Here is a 27425-nt window from a genome sequence, read left to right on the forward strand (position 1 = left end):
TTGCCCAGGTAGACTTTTTATTCCACAAATTCTCTCCAAATAAGATTTATTTTTTACATTCTAAGCTTGCAGTCACACTCCAGAGCTCCTCACCTCTGCTTCCTGTAGTGTAACTCTTAACAAGACTGTGGTTAAAAAACCTGCATGATGTCATTTTGCCTCTAGCTGAGTAACACTCTGTACAGGTTTAATAACCTTACAACATCCATTGAAGTCCAACTCTGACTCCTAAACATCAAACTCAAGTTTGAAGTAGTCATGGACCCGCTTTGGCAAAAGCAAAGCTCACACGCTTCCAGTGCGTTTCTGCCTTTTTACTGTCGGCCCTCATCAAAAGTTCAGTTTTCATTTCAGAAAATCATTTTGTAAACAACTCCAGCTGCCGGGCTGAAAATGTGGGGCCATACTGCCTCCTCAAGTGATATTCAACCATCTTAAAAGGTTTTCTTTGTCTGTTTCTTTAGAAATTCTTCATCCTGATCTCTTCAAAGACGCTGATATAAGTGGCCTGCATTCTGAAGTGGCCCCTCATTGTATCACTGCTTTTATTACACAACATACAAGGCTCAAAATAGACCTTTTGCTCTAAAGCCCCAAACAGGGCATTTACAGGGCACTCAGACTACACTGTTTTTTTGGTCATTTACGACAGCACAATGTCAGACTGTGCGACTAAAATCTTGCCCAGTCTTGGCAGACAGCCCAGTCAAACTACAAGTGTGATCCTGGCTGCTCGTTGTATGCTGACGTCACCACTGTCTCTGCAACTGTGTGAGTTCAAAGGTCATAAGGGGGCAGGTCAAAGGGAGGGAATCAGAGCTACAACAGAAGTGCTCTGTGTGATTCTACCAGTCTATTAAAAGGAAATATTAAGAGGAGGACAATATAGACCAACTCTCCTTCAAATAGAACTCCAGGTATGAATATGACAACATGTCATGAAAATTTGCCCAGTTACCCTCGACAATACATACAGCTTCACTGTATTTGCACAGAAATAGCCCAAAAAGTGGGAACTTGTATAATGTCATTCTGGTAAATGATGATTCAGGCTAGGATAAAATCAGATAGGATAGGATAAGATGAGTAAATGCTCTCCTGTTGGTAGGCGTCAGGATACAAGGATTAATGTCAGATCAGGAGTCAATCTAGATGACGATGCAAAAAGAATCTGGACAGATAGCCCTGTGGAGTCGTGGTCCTGGGGCATCTTGGACTACACAAGCATTTGTTGTTCCCTACACTCGTAATCAGGCCAGATGTTTGCCAATGTGCTGCGACGATGCGGCAAAATCTGGCTGAAATTTCCATAGTCTGAGCCGGCCTGTACTGCCTGCTTCCCTCGTCCTCTTGTTAAGCACTCTGTTTTCTCCCTTTCTATTCTTCCCTTACTTTGGAGTCTTTTTTCACGGGTACGTTGGCACTAGGAATAGTTGTCCTTTTGTGGTGGCAACTATGAGTCGTGTACTAGCTTTGTCACACACTAGAGCTTGCATATATGGAGCCTGGGTCTGTTGAAGGTGGCGGTGCTGTTTGGGCAATGATGGCCATGTGGCAGGGTGGGTAAGATAAAGCACTGAGCCGTTATCTCTTCAGCAGGGCACAAGTATCTTGTGTTTACTAATGATAAATTAACCAAAGGCTGCTAAACTAGAAAAAAAGCATATGCCAAACCACTTTAAACATTTCATCATCGTTGACTTTCAGTGGGATGTGGTTTAATTCTTGTCACAACATCAGTTGAAGTCATAAAGACTATATGTAGTTGTCCTCATACCTGCACCATAGACTGTATAAAGCTGGATGGAGAAACAGCATCCGAGAAGTGAAGCCAAAATATAAAGCCTGGGTTCTGTTGTGATGGTGTATTTTCATGATAATTTTTATCTAAGCCTCTGCTTTTCTGAGCAGTTTTGTTTTTATTATTATCAAATAAAAAATGGAAGGTGTCATGGTTGACAGCTCTGTTGATAAATCAGGGTCCTTGCAGTGTTTTCTCCTTTATCAAGAGATTGGAGGAGGAAGGGGGAGAGAAAACATTAAAAAAAGCCAACAATATGGGCCAACAAAGGAAAAAAAAAAAAATTGCCACAAACATGCTTTTAATTGGAATGGTACTGTACTATCAACTGAGTAAACCTTGTGGGGTAAGCAATAGAATTATGATGTGCCATTTACAAACTAGCTTGTTCTATGAAATTACTCTTTAATTTTAGCCCTGGCACCTTGCTCCCGTTTGAGTACCAGTGTCCTTTCTTCAATCCTTTGTTGTGATACTGTCTCCACATTAAAAAGGCAAACTGCTTGCAAATGAAGAGCTGTTTGGGAGCCAAACAACCAGCTCTACTGAGGTGAGCCAGATGATCTGGATCACTTAAAAGAGACAGATTTTCTGTCCCAAGAAGACTGGATAGACATTAGCTGAGGAAATATAGGCAAAATCAGACTTTAATGAGCTAAACTATGGCAAAACTATACAGAACCAAACCAGACCACTTTTTGGAAATGGACCATACACGCGTGTTGAGTGACATCACTCATCCAGGCTTTAGATAGGCTTTTTTAGTTCCTGTCTGCTGCTGTTTTTCAGGGAGCTTTCTTTTTTTTTTTTTTTTTCCTTTTTTGCCGTTTTCACTACTTTAAAGACACAAAAGCAGCCTCAAGATTAAAAATGTTTGTATTTTTTATTTAAATGTTTGGCATGGAGTTCTCTGCTGCTGATGATATCTGCAAAAAACCTATAGACAGCATGCAAGTGATCCAGCAGGATACAGTGCTTAAATTTACCCTGTCACCTGGTTCCTAATTCCTCTCTCTTCATCTTATGCATTAAAGTGGGCAAAGAACATTGAAAAAGGTAGATGACAAGGTACCAGGAGTGTCTGACGGGGATATTTACTTGATTTTCTTTCAATTCAGCAGAACTTGATAGCTTGCTTTCGGTAAAGATTACTGTGCATTATAAATATTTATTTCAGCTTGAAATGTGCTTGACTTGTGTCAACACGGAAACAAAATGATTCGGCAGTATAAGGCACCCCACTTCATTTTAATTCCATTCAAAATAAAAGTACAAGATGTCCTTTTACATTGGTTTAGCAGCCCGATCCATTCTGTGCATGTTTTAGCTTCAAAAAATCGAACCAGTACAACATGTCGGCAACTGTTGTGGGGTATTTTGGCTTCACTGGTCACAACAGACAAAGACAGAGACGTTGTCCATGCTAATATACAGACAGTGCAGGACATGTTTAGAGCAGGTTGTTCACCCTTTTGTAGGTATAACTACTATTGTACTCATGTTGATATAACATATTCTCATAGCTCAGATGGCTTGTTTCTTGCAAACTAACCTTCTTTAAAAACACCACTATACTTCCTTTTACCTCCCTGCAGCTGGGTAATTTCACACGAAAATGATCCATAAGAGAAAAAATCATTAACATCAGCAGAAGCTATTTGAGGCAGAGAGAATGGCTCAATGTGCTGCTCAATGATCAGAGCAGCCAGCAGGCTTTACAGCCTCCTGTGTCCATCCCTATCTCCACATCCCGCTCTCACAACATCTGAAGCACATGATGGTTTAAAGGAGCACTAAAGGAAAAAAAAAACACCTCCTAAGGATAAAAAAGTGAGAGGGTATGACAGCAGTAAATTGGCTATTTCCTCCCCCTGAGCCTCACTTCAGACCTTCCCCGCATGCTGAGCAATTTGAGTTGTGCTGTAATTGCTCGTGTTGCTTTTCTCTGCTCATCATTTCTACAATAGAATTTGATCTCATTACGTTCGCCCGAGGTTGAATTGTCAGCCACTCACCCTTAGAAGGACTGATACCAAGTGGCATGTTAACAAAAGAAGCGGAGTAGAGTGACTTTTACTCTTTCGAGCGCAAAGTGAGAAGAGAGGAGCAAAGGGCTTTAAAGGCATAAGATGATACATAATGTGAAGCATATTGTTTTTTTGTGACTTATCTCTGTTTAAAAAGTTCTTTTTTTCCGATGGTACAAAGAGGCTTAAGTGTGGAGCGGGTTCTTATTAGCTTGTTGTAAATGGGATTATCCTCCTTAACCATAGTATGAAGCAGGGAGGGAGGGTGGAAGAGCCGAAGGGGCAATGGAGAACGGATGTGACATGAGTCATGAAATAGAAATCAAAAGCCGTGCTCAGGGTCTGGTTGCAGTGGAGCAGCCTGGTTAGGGTTTTTTTGGAGTGTGTATAGAGGAGGTGGCCTTGGGCAATGTGCTTCTTGTTAAAAGAGGGGATGCACTTTGAGTGTGAAGCAGGCTCTAGATAGAGCTTTTGCCCAGACAGCACTTCTAAATTCACCCATGCACTCATATATCTGCTCACGTTGTTGGCTTCCTTTCATAAGAGTGGAGTAGAGCAAAGACGCAGCACATACTGCAGGACTACTGATATCTTTAAGCTCTTGAGGAGGCAGTGATAGGAGAAACAGAATGGGAAAGTAAAGTCTGGGTATTTAAAAAGAATGAAAGAAGAGAGCAAAAAAAGTCTTCCTGGCAAATGTCCTCTGTGTTTTCATTTTGCATGTGGAGATGGAAAAATCCAATGGATGCTTCAGTGGCTCCAGCAGTCCAGGACGAGTGTAGGCAGCAGCAGTAAAGGCAGCGCAGGTGCTGCTCGGCTGGCTGCTCCTCGAGTGCTTCCTCTGGCCTCCGATTCGATGTTAGAGTCCTTCTCCGAGTACGGCGGGATGACATTGAATTCATCGCTTCCTTCCTCATCCCGCTCCTCTTCCTCGCTGTCCTCCATCTGAAAAAGAGAGCAGGCAAAGATTGATTCTTCCAATTAAGAGAAGTGTTGGAGCGTGGAGGAGAGTTCTGGATGTAAACCTCAACAAGAAAGTCCACATCAGCACAGAATTTGAAAGTATACATGAAAATATCTGAAAGCTGCAACCAAAACAACCAAAACACTCTCCTGAAGAGGTGAAAGTTCAACACAACTTCACTGCAGACCAAATGAATGCTAAAACTGAACTGTTTCGCTGCAACAATTCACACATTGGCTGTGCCTTAAATCACACTCATACCTTCTTCCCTTGGTAGCAGCATGCAACATGTGTAAAGTGGTAGTTTAGGTGTCTCTCCTGAAAATCTTGTGCTCCAGCTTGATGCAGTGGTAGCATACTTCAGGTTGTGTCACTACATGGTCACATCAGTGGCAGTTGAAGAAGTATTTTCAGCTTTAGCTAAAAGCAACTTCACACTAAAAGAGTTCAAATTTTGTTGAAAATGTAAGGGACCACACAGGACAAAAATGACAATTTAACAGTAGGATACGTGATAATATCTGTATAATACAGGTGTTGGCAGTTTAGAAGTGAAATATTAGTACTGGCAGACATTAAGTTTTTTAACCAATATTTTAGCTATAAAAATTGGACTTTATTAGCTGTAAATATTGGCAAACAAAAAAGTAAATTCATCGTCATTCCTTACACAGTTTTAAGGAGTAAACTTTGTTAATTTATTCATCCTCAGACTTTATTTTGTGTATTTTTTAAGGACTGTGGTTTTATGTATTTACTATGTTTAAATATTGATTTCTGCATTGGTATTGGCTAAAATTAATTTGTGAATATTGGCACACACAGATTTCCAATGTCGTGCATCTCTATTTAACCGTTATCATGGTTGGTAGCTGGGCTGAATGATTTGAGATAATAATAATAATAATAATAATCATTGCGATTTTTTTTCATTGTGAATCATTGCGATTCAATATTACTATTAAGATTTGATATGCGATTATTCCTGAAGTTCCTCATCTTATGTATTTTCAACAAACACAGGCAAGAAGTCATTATATATTATAACCAACACAATATTAGATAAAACTGGGCTGAACAAATTTGAGGAAAAAACAGCTAATTGTGATGATTTTGACTCATAATTAATGAGAAAAATGTACAAAAATGAAGAAAGTAGGATTTTTTTGAAGGCTATTCTAAAAATGGGTCTTGAATAATTGCATGATATGTAATGCATAACATCTCTGCTGTAAAAGAAACATTTTAAACTGATATTTTGTCTTATGAATTCAGGGTAAAGAAATATTGCAACTTCTGCAATTTGAAAATTGCAGCAGGCCATATTGCAATTTAATCTAATTTTCGATCAATTGCCCAGCCCTAGTTGGTGGAGGGTGTAATGATCCATTGATGTGATTTGATACATAAGTTTGTTGATCAAATAACTGATAAAATTGATAGCAAGTCAATAAACATAACCAGTCAGAAGAAAGCAGTTTATCTACGCCATAAACCAGCATATCATTGACACCTACAGTTAGCCTACATTAATAATAACACCTGAGGTATTGCAGCCACTCTCCTCTCAGTCTGGGACAGCTTCACGATGGCTTTCTTCTGTGTGCATGCTGCTTCTTTAAAGAGCTAAAACACACTTTTACATCCCCATCTTAAGAGCTGACCACATTTTTTAAACCCAAATATAAAGAATATTGATCATGTTGTAAACTGAGCATGAAAAATTATGATAATATAACAAATATATGAGTTATTTACTGCGGATACATAAATAAGATAATCTAATATCAGCTGGAATTGGGTTGACTGCAGCAATGCTGTTCACCACAGCTGTGATTTCCTTTCACCTACAGTGTTCCTGATTCACTTTGTGCCACTTTTTAGGCTGAAAAACAAGTACATAACTACCCTTTACTTCTCTGACCAGGAGACTGAAACCATGATAAAGGGAACAGATATTTTACGATATAACCTAGCTTCAAGTTGTAAACTCTGAGGGCCAGGCCGGGGCAGGTTATCTAAATGATTATTTTTAGCCACCATATTTATCAACAGCCACTCAGTCACCACCCACTTAGCCAGATATGTATGTTTCAAAATCACATGTGGACTTTGTCGTAAGATGATTTCTAAACCCAGATCTGCGCTGGTTTCTACGCAGGTTTGAAAAATAAGGGTCCTAGTGTAGTGCTGGGCAATTAATCGAAAGAAAATCAAAACCGACATTTGGAGCCTCTAACTGATGTAAACCTGCCCAGTCAATTATTTCATTTTTTTACCCTGTAATTCTCAAACACAGAGCTGACTGCACAGCATGAGCAGCAAAGTTATTTTCTACATTTTGTACAATGATATAAAAATAATTTATTTTGTTAGCAAGAAATATAAGTTAAAAAAGCTTCATTTGGGTTATTGTTAGCTATCTGCTACAGTTAGCACGGTAGCAGTTTTAGTGAAACCTCTTGCCACAAATCAATAAGTTTCCTCTCCATTTCTGAAATCCATCTAACTTTTTGCTCCCTGTTTACCAATGCTGCCATAACTGTGCTTGTTGTGCTTCCTCCTCCAGTCAGCTTGTTTCCTGATTGGCTATTGTTCCTTTTTGCATGTCAGTCCATAGAGTGCATGCTCAGCTGTCTGAGGTGTTCTCCCATAAGAACAAGATTTCTGATTGTAAATACTGAACATGCTTAATATTTCATACTGGAGTGGCCTCGATCATTTTCCAAGCAGATCTGTGAGGGTAAAATCACTCTTGACACATCACACTCCACAGGAGTATCTGGCAAGAAAATCTTTAGAACAATCAGATAATCAGGCCTTTGCTGACTTCCGTAGGAAGAGGAATAAAGCCCAAAATTGGCACAAATATCATGTAGCCCTCCTTTTGTGCTACACAAGGAGAAAACTAATTGTATCCAAATGCCCTACATGCAGTCTTTGTTTATGTGCTCTGCAGGTGTGTACTGTGATAGGAAGAGGAGGAAATGCACAATAAGGAGGATTAAATTGATGAGAAATTGGGGATATTAAGCACACTGATATGCATACATGAATATTAACAGTGTGGGTTCAGTTAAATGCAGCAAACACCTACGGCTAATCCTCAGAAACAATGAGAGAAAGTGATGATGGAGCTGTTGGGTCCAAATCACTGCTGATTTTCTCCACACCCTGCTGATATGAAGGTGTTACTACCTGATGTACAGTCAACCTTGTCTTCAGTCAAGCTCGTAGCAGGTGTCTTAACAGTAGCATATGGTGAGACAGTGAGGTAAAGAGTGCACTTACACTGTTGAATTCAGGAAGAGTGTTAACACTGACGTGGACCCTCTCCTGGTAGACGCGTGGGGAGGGCTCAGAAGCTGGCGCAGGCGTGTTTTTTTCCACAGGAGGAGGCACGGAGATTCCCATGGAGCTGATCGCATTGCCTGAAACAGAATCAGCAGGGGGCATCTTCATTAGATTCACATCGTTATTCATCCTGGAGGTATGACCAAAATAATATCAGCGACTAATAACGGCAGAACGCATCAACTCTCTACATTTTGTTCTGGAAAAGGCGAGATTTAGCAAAGGGGGTTTCTTATAAGTCTGTTAATCAAAATGTAATACCTGTTAAAATATCTAATTTTACCTTTTACAGTTGTGTTAAGTTTGAGTTTTCATCTTTCATAATGAGTCAAAGCATAATTTGCCAGGGATTTATTTTTACTCTCACTGCCTTAAAAGCAAACTCTTACGCTTTAATGCAATATTTTTAGTGAGTTTTATTGCTGCTTCAATTTATTTTGTTTTATTCTAATTTAAATGCCATTTACTCTCATAAAAGGAACCTCCTAGCAGAAGATTTTAATTTTAATGTGATTTATTCAATACTTAGTTTTTTGGCTACCAACAACAATAATCACAGTCTCATCATATGTAGTAGCATTTTTTTCCCGCAAAGAATCAGAATAAGAACAAACTCTGTTGTCACTAAATCAATACACACTCAAAAATTGTAAAGCTTCTCCTCTATGAAGTAAAAAGGGCTGATATTATAACAATCATTAAAAATAAGATTAAAGAATAAATCTGTGAAAACTTTCAAAGTGACAGCTGTTATGATGTGCTGTAAGGAAAGAACCAAGCTGCTTTAGTGCAAGCCTACTATAGCTTATGCTAGAGAATGCACAATATAATTGGCATAGCATTAACATCAGCAGCTAGTAGCTAGTTTTTTTTTTTTAAATATTGGCAGATAGGAACATTTTTAACAGCCATGTACAGTCCCCTCCGAAAGTATTGGAACGGTGGGCCCAAGTCCTTTATTTTTGCTGTAGACTGAAAACTTTTAGGTTTGACATCAAAAGATGAATATGAGACAAGAGATCGACATTTCAGCTTTTATTTCCATGTATTTACGCCTGGATATGATACATGACTTAGAAGATAGCATCTTCTGTTTGAACCCACCCATTTTTCATGTGAGCAGAAGTATTGGAACATGTGACTGACAGGTGTGTTTTGTTGCCCAGGTGTGTCCTATCAAATTGATTATTCACACCATAAATAGCGCTGAATGTCTACGCTCAGTTTCAGATTTGGCTTTGCCTGTGCAGACTGTATTTACAGTTAAAGGTGTAACCAACATGAAAACCAGAGAGATGTCTGTGGGTGAAAAACAAGCAATCATGAAGCTGAGAAAAGATGTAAAATCAATCAGAGCCATTGCAAAAACATTGGCCACAGCTAGTACAACTATTAGGAATATCATTAAGAAGAAAGAAACCACTGGTGTACTCAGTAACAGATGTTGAACAGTTAGACCAAGGAAAACATTCAGCAGCTAATGACAGAAACATTGTGAGAGCTGTAAAGAAAGACCCTAAAACAACTGTTAGTGACATCAGCAACAACCTCCAGAGGGCAGGAGTGAAGGTATCACCATCTACTGTTCACAGAATACTTCATGAACAAAAGAACAGAGGCTACACCAGAAGATGCAAACCACTCAATAGCAAGAAGAACAGGAAAGCCAGGCTGGAATTTTCCAAAAAGTACAGAGATGAGCCTCAAAAATTCTGGGACAAAGTTTTATGGACTGATGAGACAAAGATGAACCTTTACTAAAGTGATGGAGAGACTAAAGTTTGGAGAAAGAAAGGATCTGCTCATGATCCCAAACACACAAGCTCATTTGTGAAACACAGTGGAGGTAATGTCATGGCTTGGACTGACATGGCTTCTTCTGGGACGGGCTCATTAATTCTCACTGATGATGTAACACATGATGGCAGCAGAAATTAACTCAGAAGTCTACAGAAACATTTTAACAATTTAAGGAAAGATGCAACCAAGCTGATTGGAGATCCTTCATCATGCAGCAAGATAATGACCCGAAACACACCGCCAACACAACAAAGAAGTTCATCAGGGGCAAGAAGTGGAAGGTTTTAAACTGGCCAAGCCAATCTCCAGACTTGAACCCTATAGAGTATGTATCTACCCTACAAAAGAGGAGACTGAAGGGAGTGACCCCCCAAAACAAACAACAACTGAAAGAAGCTGCGGTGAAAGCCTGGAAAAGCATCATAAAAGAGAATGCAAAAGTTTTATGATGTCAGTGCGTCACAGGATTGAACAGGATTGATGCAGTTACTGCAAGCAAAGGATTTGAAACTAAATATTAAGTCTTATTCACTTTGATCTGTTTTAATTCTATCTGTTCCAATACTTTTGCTCATCTACAAATTTGGTGCTCCATTACAAATAAAGATATCCCCTAAATTGTGTATCAGATACTGATGTAAATACCTGGAAATAAAAAAGCTGAAATGTTGATCTTTTGGCTCATATTCTGCTTTTTTGTGTCAAACCCAAATGTTTTTAGTCTACAGCAAAAATAAAGGAATTGGGCCCACCGTTCCGATACTTTTGGAGGAGACTGTATCAGCTGAACATATCAGTAGAATTCCTTCACTTGAATTTTAAAGGGTGCTCTGCTAGTCTGTTTTCTTGCATTTGAAGAACGACATGTTTTTTGGGTTATTTATAACACTTCCTCTGAAAGGAACCACCCTTACTTATTTAATTAAGAGAATTAAAGTTTGAGTAATGAATGGTATACGCTCTATAGAAAAGGGCCGTAGTTTTTTTTTGTACCAAACAAAGCTTAATGTCTATACAGTGCAGTTTGTAGCTCTCAAACAGCAGATGGAGCGTGGTTGTACCATTACTGTTAAAAATACATTTCAGCCAGGACCACTTTGTCAAGGAACACACATGATTGTGGCGGGTTTTTTTTAAAAAAATTTTTAAAAATTTTCAGCAGCGATTCATTTGCACTTATTGCCGTTATATATATTTGGCGATGTGGCTGTTCTTGGGTCCCCCTGCCCTTCCATGAGCCTACATGGAAAGCATCAAGTAGGAACACCACACTTTCCTGCATTTCCTGTGTCTACAAAGAAAGCCTGAGGCAGGGAGAGAAGTGGCAATAAACTCAGAACAGAGCAGGCATCAGTGGCAACAGAATGACACTGAGTAAGTCAGATGCAGAATAAAGGAGGAGCTGGGGTGGAGGAGGGTTGCAAAAGGGGGCTTGACGAGGGATCAGCAAAGCATGGCCAGGCCAGAGCAGTGTAATTATGGCAGGATGAGTGCGATTAGCCAATAGTGTACGAATCAGCTGGCCATCAGCTGATGAGGGCTTGTGAGAGAACAGCTCATCTCTATTATGGCAGCACTTGAATCTAAAGAAAAAACAATTCTATAGCTTTCTATCTTCACTTTGCCCTACTTTATATCTACAATTACAATAATAATACAATTCCAACAATTTGATCAGAACAGTATTTACAGTTAATAGTGTGACGAGTTGGTCTACACTGACACACCTTTCCATTTCCGTTGAAACATCAAGCCTTGCCTGATTTACTTTTGTCCCTGGATGCCTTCCTCACCTGCTGGATCAGCAATAATTTAACAAGAAGCTACTCTGCATTAATCAGATTTAATGAAAGGAATCCAGCCTTCTTAGAAAGTGGAAATTATGTTCACAGTTTCACAGCTAACCACACTGGAGGGAGAATGTCCTCATTTATTTAGAAAACATTCAACATCATCGATAACCTGCCTTATTTTAGCTCTGTATTATTGCATGTTGTAATGATAGAGCAGCATTTCCAGATCAATTAGCTTTATAATCTGATTTGACAGCTGCAGGGAAACATTTACTTAGTCATCATCTTTACAAAGAGAGAATTGATGGTTGTGGTGGATGACTAATTGATTGTTTCTAGATAGAGCTGCAAAAAGAATCAAATGTTCATGCTTGAAATCCAAACTATTGAGAGCTTGTTACAAAACCACAAATATTCACTATAATTGGCACAAGCTAAATAATTACTAAAGTTTGAAAAGTTATAAATATTATGGACATGTAGGGCTGAAAAGGTACTAAAATATTAATCCTGATCACGGCCTACTCATGACTGCATAAACATGACTGACACTAATATTGATGTTTTAAATTCATGAACGGCAGCAAACTCTCTGCTGCTTGTGAAATAGAGCAGTCCCAAAGGTTGTTGTGTTTGTATTTGAGTAAAAGCATAAATAAATACTAATAAGTGGCATCTCAATATTTGTAAGGATACTCATAATTTTGATTTTGGCCATCATCAAGCAGCCGTACTACCTTAACCAACTACTGTGATGTTTTTTTACTCAAATGTACTTTGAACCTAACCCTAATGCATTTTCAGTTTTTCCTACCTATCAGTAGAACCTGATAAGTTTAAAAGCTCAGCCTCGTCTTTGCACAAGATTTAGTTTTGACTAAAACTGATGTCCACAGATCTCCTAAAGCTCCTGTTTCTGCAGAATAACACAGCCCTGGATCGGTTTTACAGCAGATGTTCAGGCTGAGTGTCAGCCAGTTGGGCAGCCTTTTAAATTCCTGAAAATATTCAAGCATATTCTCCCAAATTTCAAAACCAATGTCCCCTAACATTTCTCATCAATTTCCCCCAAATGTACAAATACATTCCCTAAACTTCCATGACAATAATGGAAAATTCCACAAAATATCCAAACAAATTCCCTGTAATTTTCCTGAACATTTTTGAAAAATTCAAAAGGACGCAACCCCCCAAAATTCCCAAGAATCTTATAAATAGATTTCCCACATTTCTAGAAAATACCAAAAATGTCAGTGCACCCCTCCCTCCAAAAAAAAAAAAAAAAATTTCCAATTATTAGAAAAACATTTCCAACATTTAAATAAAAATGCCTGAAAATTTCAAAAACAATTCCAAATGTACAAATAATTCCTAAAATTCGTATTAAAATTAAAATGCCACAAAATGTCCTAAAACCCCCAATGAAAGAATCCCCTAAATTTGCATGATTTTTCTGTGACAAATCAAAGGAAACACCCCCTCCAAATCCCCCCAAAATTAGAATATATTTCCCAGTTTTTTTGAAAAATACCTAAATATGTCGATGCAACCCTCCCCACCATCCCCACCAAATAAATGAAATTTCCAAATGTTAGAAAAACATTTTCAAAATTTCAATGAAAATGCCTTAAAATGCCAATAAACATCCAAATAAATTCCTCAAATTCCAATTAAAATACAACAAAATATCCTAAAACCTTTAATGGAAGTTTCCCCCAAATTTGCAAGATTTTTTTGTAAAACATTAAAGGAAACAACCCCTCCCTCCCAAATCAGAATATATTTCCCAAACTTCATGAAAATACCAAAATATGTTGAAGTAAATTCTCCCCAAAAAATAAAATCAAATTTCCAAGTATTAAAAAGACTTTTCCCAAATTTCCATGAAAACTCCTGAAATTTTTAAAAACAAATTCCTTAATTTCCCACGAGAATGTCAAAAAATGTTCAGGTAAATTTCCTCCAAAAGCCAGTGTATTTATCCCAGCACTTTATCACATTGAAAGTTTGAAATACTTCAACAGCAGATCAATCATAATTATTCTTTATGATGTAAACAGCATGAAAATTACATCTTGGCTTTCTATATTTATAAATGTGAATCTAAAACTACATCTTTATCTGTGTGGTCTTAATTGTTTATACTTGAATTGATAGAATTTCGTGCATCAGTCGTCTTAAGTGCTGACCCTTTCTAACCCTCAGCCAACAGCCCTGGAGTTACAGTACGCTAAACAAGGACAACTGGATAGCTTGTGGAATTTTCTTCAATTTAAGGAAAATGGTTTCAACTTTCAGGTATTTTCATCAAGGAATTCTGAAAAACTCTTGTGGATTTTCGATTTTCTTGTGGATTTTTGAACATTAGTTTTATCCAACTTCTCAAAGATTAGATTAAAAAAATCACTGCATTAATCAAGAATTAACTCTTAAACTCACTGTAGACACTGCAGTGCTGTAGCTTTATTTACAAACCAACAATTTTCAAAGAATTTCTCTGAATTTACTAAAGTTTGGGCAGTTTTTCCCAGAATTTTCACTGAGAGTATCAAAGAACTTTTGTTGTTATTTACCAGGACTTTTTTTTTTAAAGCTTCTGGCAGTTATTATCCCGCTCTCTCTCTTTGCACAGACGCAGCAGATGGCTGTTCATCACAAGTCAGCCATCAGAGTCTGGCTCTGACCAAGCTTTCCAACTGTTAAAAGGTGATTTTTCCTTGCCACTGCTTGCTAAATGTTGGCTAGAGCTATGTTGATGGTGGATTAATGTTAGGGATGCACAATATTGGATCTAGTTGATATTTCCTGGCTCATTTTTGCTGATACCAATTTAGACATAGTAAGGTAAGGTACCCTGTAGGCAATATCACTGGTTAATTTTTCAGCTATTATCTGCTTTTACTGAAACTATTTTGATAATATTGTGAAAACTCTGATTAATTAATTATGCCTCCTTGTTAATAAGATATGAAAGAGTACAGTCTGCTCATTTTGTAAAGTTTACAGTATTGAGATAACATTTGCAATGAGTTGGTGCTATACAAGGAAAATTAATTGATTAAGTGAATGTGGAGCACCTGGTGTTGCCCTGTGTATGTGGTACTGTATTTGGAAGGGGGGGCATCAGTTTTTTTTTTTTTTCATAGGATGGCTTTTTTAAAATGAAACATTTAAAAAATGAACTCTGTATTTACTCAGATTATCTTTGTTTAATATTAAATTAGTCTGATGATCTGAAACATCTAAGTGTAATAAATATGCAAGAAAAATGAAATTAGGATGGAGGCGAGTACTTTTTTCACAGCACTGTTAATTCCTACTCACGCAGACATATGTTGTTGCTGAACATGTTCAGGATGCGCTGACAGCCCTGCCATTCATTCCCGCTGCCCTCGCATGAGCACCACTGGGACACTTCTGTGCTGCTGTTGCTCACATAGTTTGGAGTCATGATGGTGCCTAGGTACAAAAAAAAAGACAGAAGTTGCATTACAGAAGCAGCTTTAAACACATTTAGGAATATTTCCCCTGGGCAGAAGATTTTCATTTTCAGCAAACACCTCTGTGCAAGGCGTGATGCAGAATGGCAACATTAGAGCCTGAAGGATTCAGTGTCACCAGTTTTTGAATCCTGGATATTGAAAATTAGAGGCAGAAAAAAATGACTTTTTAAAACAAAGAAGGAAATATTATTAACTTGACCATTAATGTAATTTTTAGTCAAGTTTCATTGAAGTGATTTGTGCTGAAACCTTAGATCAGGAGGAAGCCGACCATATTTGGGCCTATGAGGTTTGTTGATGTACCAAAATGACACTGATTTACACCAGTAATCAACCGTCCTTTCAGGAGAGGTCACCAGTAATGTATAAAGGCTGTTCTAAAAAGAACATGACAAAAATCAGAACTTTTGAGATTATAAAGTCATACTTTTATGATAAACAAAACACTAAAACATCTCTGAGATGGACTCTTATCTAAATATATTTACCATTTGGTACAATCCAGAGTATAAGGCACACTTTTAACACTGATTCTCCATCTATAAAGCTGGCTTCAACCTACATACCAATACAACTGAGCTACACAACTGTAAAGACTACTACAAGTTGTGGACTTTGCTGAACACAATTAAAATTGTACCAAAGGAATAAAGTGTAAAACTTTTCCCTGTGGATTAGCCCAAACACAGACTGCTGCTTCTATAACGGTGCATCGTATGGTCTGGATGTTACTGTTTATGATCTCAAAAAAATATTTTTTCTCAGAAATGCAGGCTACTTTTTCTGTTCTTCGTATCTTTCTTTAATGGCCCAATGGTCTTTAATGGTCAGACCTTCACGCAGCTCTGTTTGTTTTTTCTTCTGAGACCTCCCTTTTTCCCCTTAACTCCTTTAATTTCTCTCCCTATGACTCACCTATGAGTCCAGCGTAGGCCTTCAGACACATGGCTCTGCTTTCTCGCATACAGCCAGAGGCAGACAGAGGGGAGGGCTGGCAGTTGTGTTGGAAATCAGCGAACCGGGATCTTAAACGAACAAAAACACAAACAAAACCCACAAAGAGAAACACAGAGGAGCACTGTTTTTCACATGGCAACACAGAGAAACAGAGTGTGCATTTTTAACCTTTTTGACAATCTCAATTTTGGATTCAAGTTGAGCCAAAAGAAAACAACAGAAACAGAGGAGTGTTGTTTTCACAGAGGACAAAACAAGAAACAGAGAAATCAATAACTGTGTGCTCACATTAAAAACATATGATGCATTAAAAGCATGTGCTATTTTATTAAAAACTCAAGACATTTCAAAAGCTCAACGCCACAAACTTTTCTCTTAAAAGCCTGATCAAAAACATCTCTCTCTTTGTTATATGAAACAGTGAAAAGTAATCATACATTGTACACATGCAGCCCCCAAAAACAGCTCTAACTACATTGGTTTCTTGTTTACTCTCAGAAGTAACAAAAAATAAAAAATAGAAATGATAAAAACTCACAAATTAAAAAGTAGAGTGATGATGCATTTGAATTCTAAAACGGCTTGATAAATTATAGTAGTTTAAAAAATTTGAGGACAGTTTAATGAGAAATGTTGCAAGATGCAGAAAGAGAAAAGAGGGAGATTGAGGAAGAGAGATGAGGTGGATGCAGGAAGAGAGAAGAGATAGATGCTGAAAGAGATATGAGGGAGATGCAGAAAGAAAAAACATGTAGATGCAGGAAGTTTGAACAGTTAGATACCTAAAGAGAATAAGGGAGATTCAGAAAGGGAGATGGGGGAGATGCAGAAAGAGAAAAGAGAGAGATGCAGACAGAGAGATGAGGGATATGCAGAGAGAGAAAAGAGAGATGCAGGAAGAAAAATGAGGGAGATGCAAGAAGAGTGAAGAGACAGAAGCAGAAAGAGCTATGAGGGAGATGCAGGAAGAGAGAAGACGTCAATGCATTAAGAGCAAAGAGGGAGATTCAGAAAGAGAACAGGGACATGCAATAAATGTTGAAGAGGGAGCTACAGAGAGAGAGAGAGAGAGAAGAAGGAGATGCAAGAAGGGTGTATAGCGAAATGAAGAAAACTTTTAGAGAAGGCTGATTTTGATTGATTTTGATTTCACTTGATTAAAATCAATAGATGTTGGTGGTTGAAGCAGTTGTAAGCAGGTGGATCTACAGCAGCAAGCTGTGAGCATCTAAAGAAATAGAAACAGTAGACTGATCCTTTTAATTGTTTTTTCTCATTATCATTCACAACACAAACATTCCTCTAAAGCAGTTTGATGAAAGGGTGTGGTGGTTTTTAGAGGTGGAAGTACTAACTAGTGTTAACTAATCATTATTTTATCACCTTTTTATTCAATTCACACTGATTGTGTGCTTTTATCTTAATTTGCATGCATTTTTATTGCTTACTATTTCAAATCAAACCTCAGTTTTTGCTACTTGTGCCCTTGAGGCACCTTTCCTTGAATGAAGGGATGCCATGTACTCTCAGATCCAAACCAGGGTGGGCAGGTGCTGAGTCCAAGAGGACAACACAAAGAAACTAAAAAAACAGCTCTGCAGGTGTACAAATTATTTATAGGACCAAAGTGACATTTGAGCGCTGCTGCTGTTCACCTTTCCTTAAAAGATAAATGAAAATGTATGTCCTGTGAATGATAAATGATGAATGAAAGATAATTACAATGATTGATTTGGGGTACTTTCATCAAATTGCTACAATCTCCATCAAACTGACCTTAAATTAATCAAATGACTTAATAATTCATCACTCCATTTTTCAGCTGAAATGCATTTTTATCACTCCACCTTTTGATGCACACAAGTTTTTTCACCTCCACTTCTGTCATTTTATTTTGACTCTCACCTCTTACAGACAGCTAGACAAGGTAAAATGTACAGCTTCTTCAGTTTCTAACTATTGTGTTAGCATGCACAAAGCCTGAAACAGCTTGTCATGTACAGCTGAAACCTCCTTTCATAAATAATCTAAAGTAGATCTTTAATATTTAATATCTCAGGCCATAACTGAAGACATGAATGTGTTTTTCCTATGCCTCACAGAGGGAACACATGCTGCTCATGTGTGTAAAAGAGAATAATGTATTATCTGCTGTGGTAAACGCTCCTCTCTCTCTCTCCTCTTGTTTTAAATCTGTTTCTAAAACCACAGAGGAGGGCTTTAGCTCGACCTTCTCAGTTTCAAGTAAGTCGTCTTTGTCTCTTATCATTTATAACCTCCAACATTTTCACACTGACTTGTCTTTAATTAATGAAAAAAGTCCTTTATATTTGGAAAAATCTGCCTCATCAGATCCTTCATAATTATCCTGATGAGCATAAAAAGGTCTTGACTGAGAGAGCTGCACAGCGACATGGTCAAATCAGTCATAAAAGTCACTTTTAACAGTTGACAGTTACTTTTTTGACATTTTCTGTCTTTCACTACTTTACCATGCCTCTGACACACAGCTGTAGCTCTCAGTATGTCACTGCTAATAAAAAACTGGTCAGTTGAATAACAAATCCAGAGATCCACTTATGGTTCCTCTCACTGTCATCTCTACTCAGCTGGAATGAGTCACAATTCTGGCACGCTATTATGCATTTATGTTTCTGTGTAAACCACAGCCCTGTTCACATAGAATTACTTTTACCTAGGGACCTCTGTTAATTTGTAATAATCAGTGTCTGTGTTTTAATCCCATGTGAATCAACCATGTCTGTAAGAGAAGCAGCAATAAACCTCAGAGCAGAGCAGGCATCACTGAATGGCACTGATTAAGTCAGACATAGAATAAAGGAGGAGCTGGGGTATAGGGGGGTTGCAAAGAGCGGCTTGAAGAGGAAGCGGCAAAGCATAGCCAGGCTAGAGCAGTTTAAATGGGACATATTATGCAAAAATCACTTTTTAAGGCTTTTCTAGCAAAAACATGTGCCACTGGCCTGACCACAATCCCCTCAAGTACCAGAATAATACCCCCCCCCCCCCCCCACACACACACACTTTCAGAAAATGTGTGCTGAAACTGAAACAAGCCGTTCTCAGACATTCCCCTCATGATGTCATGTGGGGAGTTAGCCCCGCCACCAGGTTGTTTTTGCATAAACTTTCAGGGATTATTCCCTGGAATATTCTGATATTTCTATGATAAATTTGCTCAATTTTCAAACACCATTTTTTGACACTTCAGGGAAAATTTGCTGAAACATTTCCAACAATTTTCAGGAACTTTTATAATTTTGGGAATGTTTGGGGGAAATTTCTAAGTTAATTTTTGGATTTTGCTAAACTCATTAAAATATCAAGAATTTCAAGTGGGATTTTTTGGAAATATACAAAAAAGGGATTTAACTTCTATGTTTAACCTACAATTTTCTCTGGGAGGTCTCTTAAACTATAAGGAATTTTTGGAGGTTTACCTGGCATTTTCTATTGAGACATTTCCAGAAACTTTAGGAATTTTGGGGAAATTTTGTGTCTTATCTGTTGGTAACTAATGAGTCAGCAAACAGTGTTTTTCAATGTAGATGTGAAAATGATCAGCAGAGGAGTAAAACATTATGACATCCTTCAAGTTTCAGACTGCACTGATGTTACAGAAAAATGGCCACTGTTTGAGTAGAGCTCAATGATAAGAAATTTTGTTGTTAACTTAAAAGTATCTGAGCCACAAAAAATTTGGACATTTATAGATCACAGATTTATGCCAAATCCAAACTGGCTCCAGCCCCCATGATCCCCTGAACTGGATCAGCTGTGTAGATAATGGATGGCTAGATTAATAAACACTTCCACACATGCACCTTACCTACACAGCTCATCTCTGGAGCAGTAGTTCTGCAGGCTGAGGCAGTTGGGTTTGCCCACTCTCTCCTCCCCTCTCACATTCTCCTCATAGGAACAGGACGGGACAATGGTTTTTCTGCGTCGCTCCCCACACAGAGTGTCAGAGCAGGGGCAGAAGAGCAGTGCGAAGCTGTACTCCTCTGGCACGCGTTCTAGGAAACGCCGCAGGGCTCGGTGGCATTTCTGGCGGTTACAGCTGTTGTCAGACACCGTGGCTCGCTTGGTACAGGCCACAACATACTCGGACCGCAGGGAGCCACATTTCTCATATAGGCCGCAGTCCTGGGCTGCCTTCAGACACTGGTTTTGGCCGTCGACTGAAAGAGTGGAAGCTGGAGGACAGCAGAAAGAACGATGTTATCGGAGCAGTAAAAAATTCATCACATAGGAGAATTTTGATTTCTGTACAGTTGTTGTGATACCTTTATATGCCACACAACAAAGATAGGTTGTTTGCAGTCATGTGATCCCAATGATGCTCAATGTCAGTTGGGGGGCAGGAAGAGAAGAGTTGTGAGGCGATGGAGGAAAGTTAATACACTGAAGGTCTAGTCTTGGCGGACCTGCACTCTGCAGTTATCAAACATTTTTCCCCAATGCTCCATGGAGGTAATCAATATCACAAACAACTTAGTCTTGCAGACCTCCTACAACACATTGACCCAAGTACAGACAAGAGTCTTGAGGAGTCTTTGCTGAGCTCAGAGGCTAGCTGTTTACTTGTTTTGTCATAAATTTGCTTTTATTTAATGGAAAAGCTGATATACTACAAACAAGAACGCACAATAATTATCAGTACTGATAAATTATTGAACGATATTCCAAATATTTTACATTATTTTACTACTCAAATAATAAAACATTAGCCAGTGATATTCACTGATAATATAGGGTGTTTGTTTACTTCCTTACAAGACTATTCTGAGACACTCAGTGGTGTCACAGTCTTCTCTGTCCCCACCCACCAGTAAGGACAGAGACGAACAAGCAGACTAAACATGGTGACACTGATGAAGGTTTTTTTTGTTTGTTTTTTTTGGATGTTTCAGAGGAGAACAACATGAATAAATCTTTTAAAGATGCTCCACAAAAACCTTGAAGGGAAAAGAACTTCTCGAGTTTATCACATAATGTATCTCATAAGAGTCGCCATCCTTTATACCACTGGTTCCCAACCATTTTTCCTTGGAGCCCCCTACTTGTTTCCAGGACAAGCTGAGCCCCCCAAGACCCGGATAAAAAATATTATTGTAATATTGTTGCCAAAAATCAACATCGATTTAAGTGTTTCATTGATAAAACCCTAAGGAAGTGACTCTTTACAAGTTTTTCTTACCATAAGACCATTGTATAGACTGTTTAATAAGTGCTTTATCATGATTTGACTTAATATTTGCAACTTTATTTTGACAACCTCAGAGCAGACAAAATTGCACAAACAATGTTTCAAAATTTCAGGACTGAAACTTCATACCTCTCCACCACCCTGTCTCATGACATAGATGCAGTTTTAAAGCTTCAGTAATTTTTGATACTATCAAACATTAAAATGACAAGTATGTTAGCGTTTCAAAACGTGGTATAAATCAATAAATGACAACCTTAACTTTGGATTCAACATTTTCAGAATTGGGGAACAGAAGGACTAGTGGTTAGGCTGTGCCTCATCTATGCGTCTGGCCTGCGGTTTCTCCCCCCCACAATTCCCCACTCACTCTTCCCACCTCTATCCACCCCCCTCCTCTGTGATAAAATACCAAAGATAAATCTCAATAATACATGAGAATATCTGTAATGAGAGATGTACCTGCCATGATGGAGGCCATCCGCGACATCTCAATGTTTCGCACCAGATTTAACTGCAGCTCTTCATATGGAGACACTTCATACTCATCATAAGCTAAAAACACAAATTAAAAAAAAGTATTGTCACACAGATTATGCTTTGAATCTCCCTCCACACATTCATAGATGCCAGCGCTTGAACCCACCTGCAAACCTCACTGTCCAGTACACCCTGAGGCAGTGTTCCTCCCTGCGAGAGCCGCGCTGGCACTTGCAGATTTGAAGGGGGCGGTAATGCTGCAGAGAGTTCTGGGCCTCCAGGCACTCCAAGCGGGCGTCGGCGCCCAGGGGGGACACAGCCTCCTCAGCAGCGCAGTACTCCAGCAGCCTGTAGAGCACCTTGCAGGACTGCACCTGGATACAGCTCTGCTCAGCCACCAGACAGTCCAAGGATGCGGAAACTGGCACACCACCTGGAGGATGGGAAAGTATGATAGTATGAGTGATAAAAAGCCGCTAGTGGCCAAAATCAACACCAGTTTGTGCATCACTGTATTGTTCTAAGCAGCCAGGATTATGGTCCCTGCATTAAAAGGAGTCTTTAATCTAAACAGTCTGTAATTAAGACAACAGAGCGCGATGAGCACACCCCACAGATTCTCCACTGCTCTACAGGGGGCTATAAAATCCAACAAGGCACATTAAATTAAAAGCACAGGAGTAACTGAGCAGCTATGTGGATAAACGTCAACGCTCCTCTGAGAAATACAGGAGACTCTGATTATTTAACAACACTCTGGGGTTATGTGATCATTGTTTTTATGATCTTTTTTAATCTTATCACTGGGAATCATTCTTCTCTCTTCCTAACACAGACCTGCAGTGTACCTTTGCCTTTTTATTAATGCAACATCCTTTTTTTTATCCCAGTGTCTCCGCGTTTGTACTGAGAAGGGTTACATGGTCACACAGCTGTTTGGTGCCCCAGCTGGCAGGTACCTGACATCCTGCTGCTGTTTGAAGCCAGTGAGTTTTCTCCCACTCACTGGTCTGTTTTCACATTAATGAAATCAGCCTATACCTGACACTTGCATATGTACACAGTCACAGGAGGTGCCAGGATTTTTTTCTTTTACTTGAGGTGTCAGCTATGACCTTCCTCCTACCTCTGCATTTATTATGCAGTCTAGAGGATGGAATTAGCCCATGCATGAGGAAACTACAGTTTTTAAAGACTTAAGAGAGAGTTTAAAGCAGTTTTACTCAATCCTGCTCAACCAAAGAGCCAAATTGTTGAAAATTACCTTTGCAAGAGCCACAGTTTAAGTGGTAAAAAGTGGCAGATATGGGTCAAAAGGGGCAAAGTGGGCATAAAGTGGCAAAAAAGGCCAGAAAGTGGCAAAAATGGGTGAGAAGTGACAAAAAAATTGTTACAGGTGGCAAACATGGTCAAAAAGCATCAACAACAGGGCAAAAATGAGTAAAAGTGACTAAAACAGGCAAAAAGCAGCAAAAAGAAAAAATGGGGGAAAGTGTCATTTGATGGCAGAAGGAGGCTTTAATGGATGAAATGGCAAAAAAGAGGGAAAACTTGCAAAAAATGCTAAAAGAGTCAAAAACTGGTGAAAAAGAGCAAAAAAAAAACAGAATAAAGGGCACCAAAAAATGGGCTTGAAACGGTAAAATGGATTGAAAGTAGCCAAAATAAAAGAAAAAAATGGCAAAAAATTGCAAATAAGGGCAATGGAAATATACAGACAAAAATAATTGGTTGAAGATTGAAGCCAACTGTATATGTGTGGGAAACAAAGCTATTAATGTGACTTACAATGGATAAATTCTGAGGTCAAAGTTTCCCCTTTTTTTGTTTTTAGGCCTTTTGTGCCTTTATTGGCTAGAGGAGGGCAGTGGATGGACTCAGAAACAGGGACGAGAGAGTGAGGAGAGACATGCGGCAAAGGTGCACAGGTCAGATTTGAACCCGGATCACCAGCATACCTGGGGCACGCCTTAAACCACTCGACCATCTGCGCGCCCCATGTTTCCCTTTTTTATGGTTTTTCTGGGTGAATAATATTTCAAATTAAGACATAAAAGAGCCACAAATCATCACAAAAGAGCCACATGTGGCTAAAGAGGTGGTTTAAATTTTCCTTTAAGGGTGCTTTCACACAAGAGCATTGTTTATATTTATATTAAAAAAAGTACACTCAATAAGAAAAAAACATCATGATTCTGCCTGATTGGCACCTGTTGGCAGCACCTGTGAGCATGGGCCCTGCAGTGGTCAGTAGGTGTCTGCTTCAAGAATCGGCATGCCACGTTTGACTGACCTGGATAGGGCCCTGTGCGATAAGGCAACTTCAAGCTGGTGTTCCGCAAAACCAAGTTGCGGCATTGTTTGGAGTGAGCCCTAGTACCATCTCCTAACTGAAGGCCAAGTTCCGTATAGCGGGGTATGTCAGAGACAGGCCATGAAGTGAGCATCCCAAGAAGATGACACCCCAAGAAGACCGTTTCCTCATCAGCACTTAGGTACCGTAGGCTGTCTTCTACAAATTTGCAGTCAAGGTTTGCAGGATGATATGGCCAATAACTCTCTGCTCAGACAATCAGGAACAGACTGCACGCAGCCAATCTCTGGTTTCATAGGGCTGCCAGGAGGCCTGCCATGACTGCCCTTCACCACCAGGCCCGTTTGCGCTGGTGTCTGCAACACCAGCATTGGAACCTGAATATGTGGAGGAACGTCATGTTCAGCGATGAGTCTGGATTCTGCCTATGGCTGTTGGATCATAGGGTCAAAGTGTGGAGAAGAATGCTATGCTGATTGCTGCACCGACAGAGTACCATCGCACTTGAGGCAGTATGATGGTGTGGGGCAGCATCTCCCTCACTGGAAAAACAAGGCTTGTCATCATTGGAGGAAATCTCAATGCAGAGAGAGAACGAGATGAGATTCTGCAACCAGTGGCAATCCCATATCTCCACAGTCTGGCTGTTGTGGCTGTGTATGGTTCTTCCACACGCTACTGAGGCTCCTGTTTGTTAAATGAATAAATTGTTAAATTGCCAATATCTTGTTTCTTCAAACTTCAATCATCCAATCCACCAAACACCAAACAAGAGTCAATGGCAGAATCAGCTGTTTGGCACTGGCAGAGAAGATTTGGCAAATTTGTCATGGGCGCAACCCATGTACTCAGCTCTGCTGCTCATCCCACAAATGCATGTTTCTTACAAATGTGGCACCATTTAAAGAGTAATAAACAGGCTTTCCAACTGTATAAGATTTATTGTTAAGAAGCATTGTTACAACAAAGAAATAATCTACCAAACACAAATTTCCTTACTTTTTGTGCTAAGTGTATATTTATGCAATAGATGAATTAAATATTCTCTGGTGTATCAAGTAAGCTTAAATCCATCTATCCATCATGACACTTTACAAAGAGGGCAGGTCTGATTTATTATTATAAAGCATTCAGTAACATGACACCTTTCCTTCAATGTGCAGGAACCCTAAGCAGAGCCAGACTCATGTTAAACAGGCATCTGCAAACGCTGTGTTTGGGTTAAAAAGAAGAGAGAAGAAAGAGAGACAAGGGAAATAATGTATAAGTTCAATTTATGGCTGTCATGGCTGTAGATCCATCATATGATTTGTGTTCTCCTCTTTAAGGGTGTGCTTGTAGTCACACTGATTAAAAGGAACTGGACTTTGGAATCAAGTGTACTCAGATCAAGGCCTGGATCCCTAATGTAAAACCACATACAGTTGCAGCACAGGCTCTAAAATGTACGGCACTTTAGAAATAAATATGAATTGATCATTTACTGTCCTTTCATGTCAAAGTGCAGCAGCAGTTCACTTCTATGTATAATGCATCCACACCTTTCAAGGGTTGTTGGCATTTTGATTCTTTTCAGTACCATGCATTTTAAAATGATAGTCTCTTATTTTCAAACATCTAAGATCTTCAGTCATATTTCAAACCAAAAGCTGCAATGAGAAGAAGGGAGAGCAGTGGTGCTCTGTTTTAAATGCAGTCCTCTTCAACTTCATTCTAACTGATAGCACGGTCTCAACTGTACATTTGCATTGGCAATGTTTGAGTACAACATGCTACAATATCCAAAGACTTAAACACTTCAGAAAGGTTGTTGTAATATCTATAATTAATGCTTGATAACTCTATGAGCGTCTACATGCTCTCAGCTAAATGTCCAAATTAACCCTCCGAAGGACGTTTCCTGCAGCTGTTTCTCTGAAAGGCTAACTGAATCACACATCACAGGAGGCTCTTTCAAATCGATTGAATCTACCTTCATTTTTTATCAAAGAAATTTTATTAAAGCTCAGTTAAGTATCTGTACTTCCAAACAGAGGCACAATCCTTAGGCACATCACAAGCTAACATGAATTAAGAAACTTCTTTGAATCTATAATGACGTTCAAGACTCTGTCTTTGTTGTCAGTCTCTGCTCCATCCTCCTCCCTGCACATTTTTCGTCTTTTTGCACACTGCTGTATATTTTCTCGGCTCCACTGAAGTGCATCGTATGAACATCGACTTCTAGATTTGAGTGTCAGCTGCCAAACAGCAGTTCTCTCAAAGCTCAACTTTAAAAAGAAAAAGGCCAAACTGGGATGTTTTACACAGAGAATTTGTTAGTTTCCTGCATCAAAAAAGGAGGCTGCTCCACTCAGCAGCCAACTCTGCACTCTCTTGGATCTACAGCAAGTCCTTGAAACCACCATGAAGGAAACGTCTCCATCTCTGTGTGACTACAATAACATTTAGCTGAAAAGTTGACACTAAATGATTTCCTTCTCAAACCAGAGTTTTCTTTCCATACTGGAACAAATCCAAAGTAAGTGTTGAACAGTCACATGACCTGTTCTATTAAATACTGAAGTGATAATTATAAGATTTAATGGTCTAAACGGTGGCTTTCAGCTGGTGGGTCAGGGCCCAAAAATGGACCACAGAGCTCTTTTTAGCAGCTGTGTGTGTTGTAAGAAAAAAATGTGGCAAAAATTCTAAAATGAATGGAAGCCCTAAGCTGATGCAGTGTATTCACACAGTATTCAGACCCCCTTTACCTTTTTCAGTTTTATGTTGCATCCTGATACTACCAGGGCCATAGCACACTGGGGAAAAAGGATACTGATTACCCAGGCCCACAGTAGGAAGGGGCCCTGGAGAAGCCCACAATGGAAAGTCTGATTTTATTTACTTTTCTCATTTAGTATCATTATTAAATCAAAAGTGACTAAATGAATTGGTCAATAGACTGAAATTTGTATCAAATAGAGTAAAATACAATACTGGGGGCCCCTGCCACCTGCGCAACAAGTCCAGTCGTGAAATTTACTCGCTCCTAAATATTCCACAGTCAACTGTCAGTGGTATTATAACAAAGTGGAAGCAATTGGAAATGACAGCAACTCAGCCACGGAGTGGTAGGCCACATAAAATGACAAAGCAGGGTCAGTGCACAGAGGTCGCCAACTTTCTGCAGAGTCAATTGCTACAGACCTCCAAACTT

The 27425-nt window shown here is 39.1% G+C and overlaps 1 protein-coding gene across 1 annotated transcript in view; it reads right to left on the reverse strand.

Annotated features, from left to right (window-relative positions):
* Positions 1-2670: 2670 nt before the first annotated feature.
* LOC121518305 (GDNF family receptor alpha-4-like) overlaps positions 2671-27425 on the reverse strand; it is a 47510-nt gene continuing 22755 nt past the window's right edge. Inside the window, exons 2-8 of the mRNA XM_041800536.1 lie at positions 22079-22345; positions 21895-21987; positions 20050-20419; positions 16158-16267; positions 15064-15198; positions 8084-8223; positions 2671-4773 (exon numbers count right to left, since the gene is read on the reverse strand). Of these exons, the coding sequence (XP_041656470.1) occupies positions 4579-4773; positions 8084-8223; positions 15064-15198; positions 16158-16267; positions 20050-20419; positions 21895-21987; positions 22079-22345 (1310 nt within the window). The 3' untranslated portion in view covers positions 2671-4578. The remainder of the gene's footprint in view (positions 4774-8083; positions 8224-15063; positions 15199-16157; positions 16268-20049; positions 20420-21894; positions 21988-22078; positions 22346-27425) is intronic.

Source organism: Cheilinus undulatus, linkage group 12 (genome assembly GCF_018320785.1).
Source record: "Cheilinus undulatus linkage group 12, ASM1832078v1, whole genome shotgun sequence".
Classification (NCBI taxonomy): domain Eukaryota; kingdom Metazoa; phylum Chordata; class Actinopteri; order Labriformes; family Labridae; genus Cheilinus; species Cheilinus undulatus.